This window comes from Rhinichthys klamathensis, unplaced genomic scaffold, assembly GCF_029890125.1.
Source record: "Rhinichthys klamathensis goyatoka isolate OS25496 unplaced genomic scaffold, OSU_Roscu_1.1 h1tg000485l_1, whole genome shotgun sequence".
In the NCBI taxonomy this organism is placed as follows: domain Eukaryota; kingdom Metazoa; phylum Chordata; class Actinopteri; order Cypriniformes; family Leuciscidae; genus Rhinichthys; species Rhinichthys klamathensis.
The window spans coordinates 332,873-344,237 of record NW_026606972.1 but is presented as its reverse complement, the minus strand read 5'-3'; the positions used below and the strand labels follow the sequence as shown (position 1 = coordinate 344,237).

The window sequence follows — 11,365 nt, the reverse complement described above, 5'->3', positions numbered from 1 at the left end:
AAATGTCCAACATATCACATTTCTATTAGTTATTTTTTATTTGCATCTAAATAAAACATTTAAATGTTTATGTAAGTTTTAGTAATTCGATTTAAGCCAAAATTAGAAATGTTGCCTTCGCAACTAACCGAAATAAGTTAGATTTTTTCATCTAATATTTATATTTTATTTCAGATTATTTCAATAAGAGAAAAAGGTTTAAATATATAAGATATGTTTTAATAGATAATACATATTTAACAGATATGTTAATAACAACAAGAATGCCTGGTAATGTGAATGAGAACATCAACATCTGCGCCCCTGTTGGTCAGACGCGATACCGCATCCATTTAAATTTCCCGGCTGTGTCCTCTTCCGGACCGCAGTTTCCTGCACCTCTATGTTTATCTGCTCTCAACTATTAGGAACGGAGGAGCCTGTCGGTTCCGCTCATCAAAATGACTCTCCACACGTAACCACCGCAAGCTAATGTCGTCTTCTATGTGGTCACTTGGGGATTAGGACCAAACCATTGCATTGACCCTGCCAAAAGAGCGATCATAATGTGCGCGTGTCCGGAGCCGCTGTCTGCGGTCCAGCTCAAGCGCCTGGAGGAACACAAGTACAGCGCGGCCGGTCGCTCTCTCTTCGAGCCGCCCTGCCAGATATACTGGAACTGGCTGGTCCAGCAGATCCCGACATGGGTCGCGCCGAACACGCTGACCATCATTGGACTCCTCATTAATATCTTAACGACGGTCATTCTCGTGTATTACAGCCCCACGGCCACGGAGGAGGTGAGTTCAGTTCAGGCGCGAGCGAAACTTTGAGTGACAGCGTTACGTGTTTCGTTCTATTTAAATGCCCTGGCTGGCAACGTCAGTTTTAAAAATAAACGCTCGCATTTTAGGATTGCATTGCTTTCAGTGGTGCTGAACGAAGACTATAAATACACAAGTAACGTTTCGTAGCTTCGTGTTTGTGGATTTTTTGGCCGCTGTCTCTAGTAGCACATTGCTTATCGATTCACGTTAACTGATGTATTATGAAACTGGGTTACACTTTATTTTAAGTTGACGTTGTTACAGTGTTTTGTTACACAAATAAGTAAGTACTGAGTAATATTAGTTAACTACATGATGTACGTACTATAGGTGTGAGATTAGGGTTTGGTTTAAGGTTAGTTACTTGTAACTATCTATCATTTACTGTTATTACTACTATAGTATACATGCAACATGTTACTACGCCACCTTAAAATAAAGTGTTGCCTGCTTGGAAGGCATTGTAAGCAGCTTTATTAGATTTATTGACTGTGAAGGCCATGCAGATCATCATTGTTTGTTATTTTAGCTGTTGACCCTCTCTATCTGATTCCTGGCTGCACTGTGACCACATGTCACAGTACCCTGTGTGTGTCATATTTCCAGAATCATAGTCCACTGGCAAAGTCCAGATTCCTCTGTTTATTGCTATGCAGTTTTGGAGATTGCTGCTGAATGCACAACTTTAACCCACCTGTTGTCAGGATAGAACATAGATAAAGGGAGTGAACTTTGACCCGGAGACAAACTTATTGGTCAGGTCGCCCAAAGTAGTAATATAATTAATGTCATAATCATCATATATTATAATTAAACAATATTGCATGAGCAAGAGCTGCTGTATTGAATATTAGCACAAGGCCAAGCCACAGGTAATCACAACTGTGATGATATTCACTACTACACACTGTAAAAAAGTATTGTTGGTTTAACTTGAAAAAAGTTAATAATCTGGATGACTTAATTTAAGTTCAATTGAAAAAAAAAAAAAGAGTAAATACAATGAAGGAGACTGGTTTAATCAACAGAAACTCAAAATATTATGTTATCTGAACTACATAAATTATCTAAGTGGATTTGTCAAAAGAAAATATGTTGCGATAACAAATCATACACTTTTCCAACAAAATCAACAAAACCTACACTTTTTAAGTTTGGGGTCTGTAAGATTTAAGTAATGAATGCTTTTATCAGCAAAAGTGACAAATAAAAATTGTAACCTTATAAATGTTTAACTATTTAAAATAAACGCTGAACACTTTTGAACTTTTTTTTTTTTTTTTTTTTAAATCAAAGAATCCTGAAAAAAATGTATCTTGGTTTTTCCACAAAAAAATATTAAGCAACGCAACCATTTTGAACACGGATAATATTAAGAAAAGTTTTTGAGCACCAAATCAGCATATATTAAAATGATTACTGATCGATCATGTGACACTGAAGACTAGAGTAATGATGCTGAAAATTCAGGGTTTCCATCACAAAAATAAACTACATTTAAAATATACTCAAATTGAAAATTTCACTCTATTTTTGATCAAATAATTGCAGACTTGGTCAGCATATGAGACTTCTTTCTAAAACATAAAAAAAAAAAAAAAAAAATCCTACCAGCCCCAAACGCTTGAACAGTAGTGTTGCTTAACACCAAAAGGCATGTCAGATAATACACATATCACTATTTGTTTCCACATATTTAGGTCCAGATTTAATCTGACAACCACGAACAGTGCATCATTTCGTATAATGTAAATTATCAGTATCTGTGTCTAGTATCAGAATCGACTGTACTGTATGTCCTTATTCATGTAACTGCATAAGCCTGATATTGAGTTGTGTGTCCTGTTCTCTTAACAACAATCACATCCAAAGTCACAGACTTAACAGGGAGAATTATTTAATACATTAAAGGCCTTCAAGAGATTTTTGAATGAAAAGTACTGAAGTGATGGATCTGAAACACGCAGGGGATTTATTCTGTTTTGTGCAGTGAAACCAGATGGCCTGCATGTAGGCTCTCTGGGAAATCGACCCTGTAGGCCACATGGACCTTTGCCCATATTAGACTTTTACACTTACACTCACACACACACAACCCTTGATTTAAACAACGCTTACATCGTCTTCTAATTTCGCATTATCCACGTTTATGGGTCTTTTCAAAGCACTCCACCATGTCATATTGGTTACTCGTGGTCTTTATATGGTAATTTTTTCAACCTTTATCTCTTATTTTTCACACCTGTTACTCTATTACACCCATGTTAATATGCTAAATCTTATATTTCCAATCTACACCAAATGTTTTAAAGGGATGAAATGAATAATAGTGAAAATGAGGCCTAGATAAGGAAGAAACGGAGCATTAAAGCAAACAATCTAGGGCAGACAGTTACGCCTGTCAACTTTAAGGATTTAAATCATTTCACATTTGTTCAGATTCTTTCCTTCATATTATTTGATTATTCTCACTCTGCTTAGCAAGAATAATATATGGCTGAAGTGCTTCTTTCCCAATTCGCTTCACAGCAAATGATATTATGGCAAAATAGTGGAGATAACTGTATCTATTAAAGGAAAGAAGATAAAATAAAGCTCCTTTGTGTCCATGTTTGCTATCCTTGATAAGTTTTTTTTTTCCAGTCTTGCATAAAATAATACAAACCATCCATATCAGTTAGAGGTCAAAGATTAGTTTGAGGGTTTGTTTGCTCTCTCTTGGCATAAGAGATCTGCAAGCTTGAGTGGTTGAATGTAAGAAACCGCAGATAAATGAACAAAGAGCATTTAATATCATTTGGAAAAATGCCTCATTGGCTTTAATTGAGTCAAACAAGAAGAACCGGGTCTTCAAAATGCTTATTTGTTCATATTTGTTCAAAGGCCTGGCCTTTATTTTTTCCTTCATAATCTACCCTTTTTAGGCTCCAGGTTGGGCCTTTATTCTCAGCGCCTTAGGTCTCTTCATCTACCAATCGCTGGACGCCATTGATGGAAAGCAGGCCAGACGGACCAATAGCAGCTCAGCTCTTGGGGAGCTCTTCGACCATGGCTGTGACGCAGTTTCAACAGGTATAACCAGCCAGACACCTTTCGTCCTTTAGTTATGAGTAATATTTAGTAGTGCTTTCTCAGGCAACCATCAGTATTACTATTATTGTTACAGTTAGAGCTTTGAACGAACCTCTTAAATTGGCCCAGTAAGCAACCAACTAGCTACATCCTAAAAATATATTAGGGTATAATAAAAGATATTGGGTAATACTTTCATTGATTAGCAGTAGATTTATGCTGTTTGTCGTTTATTTACATCTGTACATATTAACAGCATTCTAATTGGATTGCTCTCTTAGTGTTTGTTGCCGTGGGAACGTGTATATCCTGTGGGATCGGCGCTCACCCTAACTGGATGTTTTTTTGTGGCTTTGTGGGCATGTTCATGTTTTTCTGCGCGCACTGGCAGACGTACGTGTCTGGAACACTCCGCTTCGGATTGTGAGTGCATCTGTTCATGGCTTATTCGACTGAATTCATAGCCAGTTTTGTTTTGTTTTCAAACTGTGTTTTATTGTTGAATGGTTTCTGCAGGGTTGACGTGACAGAGGTCCAGATTGCTATTGTGATCATGTATATCATGACAGCATTTGGAGGTGTGAGTCTTTGGGAGACTAGGGTACGTCAATTACCTTCTCTAACAGACAGACCTTAGTTTCTTTCTCATAACATTCATAAATCCACTCCCATTATAATCACTGAAACCGTCTACACTAGAAAAGTCCATTGTGGCCAGTCACAACATGATTTCAAATGGAAAACAGACACTCCATGTCTATGACTTGCAGAGTTACTTATTTTCCCCATAAGTCTGACATAATATGATTTTACTTACAAGTATCATTTTGTGAGAATTGACTGCTAGTTTATTTGATATATATTTAAGTAACTTCTGACTGTTACATCTGTCAGCTTATGTTTCTGGCCTACTAATTTAAAATCAATCAGTTAAAAAGTTTAGCAAACCATTTGCATACTAGGGCTGTGCCAATACAGTCATCAATATACTATATAGATCAATATATAATTATTTTTCCTCATGTATAAATTCACCATTTTTTATTAATAATTTTTAATTATTCAAAACTAACAATAATATATTAAATTTAGGTAAATATAATATAAATCTATCGATTACATTATAATTATTGATATTATTATAATGTTAGTATTGTGAATAAACAAAGAAACATGTAAATAAATAAAAGCTCATATTTATATTATATTTATATACATAGATTTATATTATATCTACCTAAATGCATTTAAATATAATAATATAAATATTTTTTTTATTTACATGTTTATTCACAATAATAATAAAAAGATAAATATAATATATTTTTATTAGTAGTTTGTTTATTTACAAGTTTATTCTCAATACTAATATTATAATAATAAAAATAATACATTTATGTAATCTATCATGTCTATTTATGAATAGTTTTATTAACATTTATTCACAATGCTAATATAATAATAATATCATATGATATAAGTAAATATCATTTATTATAATTTAATGTAATAACCTCAGTTGCAGTGTGACATGCAATTTGGTGCTTCCAGTGTAGACATGGTTTCAAATAATTCTTTTAAAAGTGTTCGAACTATAATATTACTAAAAAAATAAATAATTCAAACCCTTCAAAACTGTGAATCATGACAGAGCCCCCTTTCTGAGTGTGTTCTTTAAGTAGACCTTCTGTCTTTTGCTCTCTGCCTCCTGTCTGAAGACAGACTGTGAAAAGGTAAATGTAGGTAAAAACTGCTTCCATGGCTACCAGTCACCCATAGACATTATTTTGCCAAAAAAGCAGAAAACAGCAGATGGTTTCAACACGCACATCAGTCTTTCGAACCTCCCTATTCAAAAGCATACTCAGAGCTTCAGCCTCACCCCTTCCCAGCACCCCTGCTCACATGAGCCACGAACTAACAGATATTCTCATATTATATATTCTCATATGTTTCACCCAGTTACCTGTTCTTGGTGTGAATTTGCAAACCTTTCCAATTCTTGGCATCATCGGCGGGTTCCTGTATTCAACCTATAACTACTTCTACATCATCCTGAATGGTGGCGTGGGCAAGAACGGCTCAACCGTTGCAGTAAGTGCACTCCAGCAGTGCTTGGGTCATTAAAGTCTTTGTTGTTTTTGTTCTTTAAAAGCATTGATTCCTATTGCAGTCATGTTTTTTTGTTTTTTTAGCTTTGTGCTTCATATGATAACTCCTTTTCAAGGTTTAACAATGCAAAGTAAAAAGTCTTTGTTAAATAATAGGGTAACTTTAACAGTGCACGTCTTCCTCAGGACACAAGTGTGTTGTCTCCTGGTCTACACATCGGTCTCATCCTCACTCTGGCCTTCATCATCTTTAAAAAGTCCTCCAGTCAGCTTTTCGAGCACCACCCTTGCCTTTATGTTCTTACATTTGGCATGGTGATCGCCAAGATCTCAAATAAGCTGGTGGTGAGTGTTTCTCATGTGCCTACATGAGCTTCATCCTTTTCTTAAACGGTTATCTAAAACGATCTAAAGTGCATCAGGTGTTTTCAGGTATGATTTGCTCTACAGGTGGCCCACATGACCAAGAGTGAGCTTCATCTTCAGGACACAGCCTTCATTGGTCCTGGACTCCTCTTCCTAAATCAGTATTTCAACAGCTTTATTGATGAACACATCGTACTTTGGATCGCCATGGTGAGCCGGATCCATTAGCGGGTCAAACCTTCAGTGTAGAAATTCAATTTAACTGCTTCAGTGTTTTTTTTCTTCAAGTTTTCGAACATACTATAAAGCTGTATGGTTTCTGACCAATGTATTTTATGAGCAAATTATGGAAGCTTTTTTCTGCCTCAGAATTTAAAAAAAAATAAAAGGACTTTTTTCCTTAGCATTTTGAGATATAAACTCACAATTGCGAGAAAATGTAAGTTTTGAGCTTTTTTTCCAGAATTCAAACTTAACACGCAATTGCAAGTTTATGTCTCACAATTCTGAGAAAGTCAGAATTGTGAGATATAAATTTACTTGATTTTTAAAAAAAATTCTGTGGCAGAAACAATCTTCCATATCAAATAGCATTTGAGTCAAAACTAAACAAGCCTGTCTTATCTCAATCACCGTTGTTTAGGTGCTGTCCCTGGTGGATCTGGTGCGTTACTGCATGGGCCTATGCCTGCAAATCGCCTCCCACCTACGAATCCGGGTTTTCAGCATCACCCCACAGGGCCACACCCACAGAGACTGACAATTTGCCCGGCGGGAGGAGAAAGCGGGATGTAAGAATGAAGACGTCGTCCCGCTTCTCAAGCTAGAGCAGGAGAACCCCACAAACCAAAACCGCAACGGCCTTGACAGTGTGACCACCACAAACTAACAGAACTGAATGTTTTGCCAGGTTTGACCAGACCATCTTGAGTAAGAACAGCTCGTATTGTTTTTCCACACTAATGTACACTAGAATATCTCACTGGATCAAAAGAAAAAGTTTAGACACAACGAAATGTACAAAACATGGCCTCAGGGCCAGAGCTTCACTGAGCCAAGTTCAAGTTTTCTGTTGCCTTGAAATGGTTCATTCTGTGCTGGAACGAACTATAGATTATTATTATTTCAAAGGATACGTTGGAAATTGTTGGGAAATCAAATAATCATTCACTTAAGATGAATTGGCCAAAAAGTTTACATGGCCTAAATATTTCTAATCCAAAGCATTTGGTCAAAGATTAAGATGAGAAAAAAACAATTATCGAAAATAGCCCAAAAAATAATTAATGGGGGGATTTTTTTGTTGTCTCACTGTAGTATTCATCAGAATAGATTTGCACTTTGTTTTTTGGGTTTGATCATGTTTGTCAATTTTAAAGAAAAAAAGGGAAGCTACAACTGCAGTTTGGGCAATCAATTAATCTTCTGCTTTTTTTTTTTTAAACTAAGCCCGTTTTCTACATCATATAATATCCATAATTTCATTTAGACACATTTTATACCTCTGATCTTGGTAAAGTACAAAAGAAAAAAGTATTACAAATTTCGTTATTGTATTTAAGATCTCATATAGTCGACAAACTGCCAATGGTTTACATCACAGAACCTTTTTACCGTTTAGGATTTTTACTGTCATTAAAAAAGCAGCTATTTGTAGATCTTGCGAGACTTTGCATAAAAAAAAAAAAACAAGATCCAGAAATAAACTTTGCCCAAACAGCCATTGTAGCTTTAAGAAGTAAAAGTAAACTTTTTGTGATTGTCCAGTGATTAAAGTGTATGTATTTATTTTAATAATCTGACTGAATTTAGTGTGAAATTAAGTCAAGCCTGTTTAAAACAAAAATAATAATTGAAAGAACTTAATTGTCAAGGATTGTGGCTGTATTAAAAACAGGGACAAGGATTTTTTGGAGGGGGTTTTGGGGGGTGTTGATCCTCTGTGCCCGTTTTATGATGCACTATCTCTGCCTGCTTAGAATCATCTCCTCCCAAAGGGCTAATAAAAATAAAAAAATTTGTGTGATTTGAATAGAACACTGTCTAAAGTCATTTCCTCGTCCTGAAAGCAAGAAGCAGTGACAGGCAACACCTAAAAATGTGACTTAAGGTGCAGCTGCCTTTCAAATTTCAAAACAAGGCATATCAAAGCAGTCATGATTTTGAAAGACTTTTAATTGACAGATTTTGCTGTTTCATTACATTATGTCATTCAGATTTCTGCTTGAGCAATTCCAAAAAAAAAAAAAATTTAAAAGAGGCACAGTTTCTGGTTAAATTTACAATTGACACAAAAGTGTCAGTATAATTTAGAAACCTAAAATGTATTTAGATAGAATTTTAATAACCTACATTTCCAAAATAAAACAATGATATGCTTGTATATTACGATTATGTCCTTCATAACCTAATAAATAAAAGTAAACAGGGAAATACATCTCAGAACAGCATTATCATTCAACACGTTTTTATAAACTCAAGCCTGTTTTGTCAGGCACGTACGCCCTGCAGAGGTTTGGGGTCAGTAGTTGTAACGTATGAGCAAGCAAAAAAAACAACAATTCCCTTTTAAAGACAAGTGAAGGTGAAGAGTTAATTAATACACATGAGGGCCACAGGCAGTGGCATCTGAATTTCAGACAGAGTCGGTATTTAATGTCCCACTAAGAGACAAGCACGTGAAGGACTTCAAGCAAAAACGACATGCATTTAGAAAGAGAAAGAGAAGGAAATGGGTCCTTTTTGTTGATCCTTGCTCGAATTACCAAGTATCAGGATTGCTGTTTGGTTTTAAATACGCTCCCGGAGATTTTGTGCCACTTTGGAATAAGCAAGAGAGAGCAAGACAGATTAAGACAAATGCAAAAAGCCAAACACAAGGCAGAGAGTTCCAGCCGTGCATCAGAGTCCACCGCTTTCATTCATGTGGTAAAGAAAGGCACTGTGAGGATGAGGAAGGAAAGACAATACAAAGAGAACAAGAGAAAGAACAACCCTTTGCGGGTAGTACTTTACCCTTGATGTTCTCATTTAAATTAAAAATCCTATTTCAAATCATCACATTTCAAACACTTCAGGTCATATGGCAACTCACACTCAATATCGAGTTCAGTTCACATTCAATACACAACCAGGAGTGTGATCGCGGGACGAGAGAAAGCCGCTTGCCTCGTGGGCCGCAGTGTGTCTCACTAATGCCCCTTTGTGAAGGAGGCCTGTACCTCGAAGTTTCTACATCAACTTCATCCAGTCACCTCCAAATGGGCTAGTTTATCTGACGGCATTAACGCAAGTACTTCTGTGGTACTTCATATTCCCACGACACACCCTCTGAGAGAGGAATAACCTCACACCCGCTCTGGGTTCACATCCTTGCTGACCCTGCGTCTGGGGAAAAGCCGTCGTTTCAACATGATCAGCTGAGGGATGGAAAGAAGAGGAAGAGAAAGGAGTGTCAACCAACCCTGTTGTGAATGCTGTGGGTCAACTTGTGACCGACACATGATACACGTACAGTATAGAAACAAGATTGACACATGATCAAAAAAGGGAAGGCTAATACTAGACTAAAACAGGATTCAGTTTAGATTCAGAGTCACAATGTGATTAATCATTAATAATTCTGATTTAGTTTTCGCAAATAGTTTCAAATTTGTTTGCCAAAGAAACATGAATCAGTGTATGGATTACCCACCCCTTATGAAGAACTCAAAGTGCCATTTAAAAATAAAAATAAATCAATTATGTTATTCATTTAAAAGTTATTTTCAAATGATCAAATTTATATGAATATTACTATATTTATTAATGAATGTCTAAAAATATATTAAAAAAAATAATGTGAAAATAAAATAAAATATACAAATAGATTTAATTAATCTTTAAAATTGCAGTTAAATCCAACAAAATAATTAATAAATTTATATAAGTTTCCACATGTAATAAGTAATAAGTTGTAATAAGTAATAAGTTTCCACATGTGAACAGTCCACTGGAAAAACAATTTGTAAAATGTTTATAAAAATGCTATTTAAATTCCATTACTTTATTATATTATTTATCATTACATTGAACTGTTTTTAAACAAATTAAACCGTTTTGAATATGTATATATATATATATATCTATATAGAGAGAGAGAGAGAGAGAGAGAGAATTGTTTTCATTGTATTTTTGTCACTTCAAGTCCTCCATAACCACTAACTAAAACATTAAAAAACAACAATAATGAAAATAATAAGTGCTGCATACAAGCGGGAACTACATCAAGAGAAACAGGAAGTTAACGAGGGAGGCTGTAAATCTTTTCTGAAGATTGTAATAAAGCCTGTTAATGTGCCAGTCTGTCAGAAATGATGATGCAGCTAAACATGACATGCCTCTACATGCATTTATGGCAGCAGCAGAAGCATCCACTGATAATGCATCATATCCATATTTGTAACTTCTAGTGAGTGTTCACATTACTGTTCTGTCACTAAGTACAGATGAAGACACACTGGTCTTTTAAAAGGTCACTGTGTCCATTAACCTCTCCAAAAGACAGAAACACGACCCTGCAATTAATAGTGTGACTATTTGCTGCAAGCTGCCTGGTTGATCAATCATCAGGATGATATTTTTGCCTTTACCATTTCCTTAAAAGAACACAGATGGTTGCTGGGTAAAATTCGATATATTAGTTGCTAATGTTATTGAGACTATCCAGACTCAGCTGACTGGACACAGTGTGTGTGTGTGTGTGTGTGTGTGTGTGTGTGTGTGTGTGTGTGTGTGTGTGTGTGTGTGTGTAGTGAAATAAAGAAAGACAGATAGTGCACAATGGACATGTAAGCCAAACCATACTGACCTGCTCAGCAAAGAAAGACATGACAGTGAAGACGACTAATGTCACCAGCACACAGTGAGTCCAGAACTTCAGCTTGTCCCTGTATATTCGCCTGTGAAACAAGGGGTCAAGACAAGGTTACATGGTTAATTTAACCCCTGCTAAATGGTAGATGGCATAAC

At 35.8% G+C, this 11,365-nt stretch overlaps 2 protein-coding genes across 4 annotated transcripts in view; one reads left to right on the top strand and one right to left on the bottom strand.

The window, feature by feature from the left end:
• The window catches only part of gnptab (N-acetylglucosamine-1-phosphate transferase subunits alpha and beta), a 71,478-nt gene that overhangs the window by 41,095 nt on the left and 19,018 nt on the right, over positions 1-11,365 (bottom strand). For 2 of the 3 annotated variants that reach the window (XR_008804110.1, XR_008804109.1), the window contains exon 20: positions 11,205-11,295. Coding sequence is in view for 1 of the 3 variants with exons in the window: in XM_056237349.1 (XP_056093324.1) it covers positions 9,703-9,774; positions 11,205-11,295 (163 nt within the window). In the remaining 2 variants the exon portion in view is untranslated. Of the gene's footprint in view, positions 1-9,403; positions 9,775-11,204; positions 11,296-11,365 lie in introns of those variants that run through there. The other variant, XM_056237349.1, reaches the window with a different exon arrangement.
• Positions 355-7,589, top strand: chpt1 (choline phosphotransferase 1). Its single transcript, XM_056237350.1, has 8 exons — positions 355-779; positions 3,731-3,878; positions 4,160-4,301; positions 4,395-4,479; positions 5,841-5,972; positions 6,176-6,334; positions 6,440-6,565; positions 6,999-7,589. Exons 1-8 carry the CDS (start codon positions 546-548, stop codon positions 7,113-7,115), a joined length of 1,143 nt encoding a protein of 380 aa, XP_056093325.1. The 5' UTR covers positions 355-545; the 3' UTR covers positions 7,116-7,589.

What these genes read in the sequence shown, in the direction of transcription:
- chpt1 (XM_056237350.1), top strand. Translation starts at nt 546, where the DNA reads ATGTGCGCGTGTCCGGAGCCGCTGTCTGCGGTCCAGCTCAAGCGCCTG. An exon ending in GCCCCACGGCCACGGAGGAG is followed by an intron (nt 780 to 3,730) that starts GTGAGTTCAGTT and finishes TACCCTTTTTAG; the next exon opens with GCTCCAGGTTGGGCCTTTAT. An exon ending in AGAACGGCTCAACCGTTGCA is followed by an intron (nt 5,973 to 6,175) that starts GTAAGTGCACTC and finishes CGTCTTCCTCAG; the next exon opens with GACACAAGTGTGTTGTCTCC.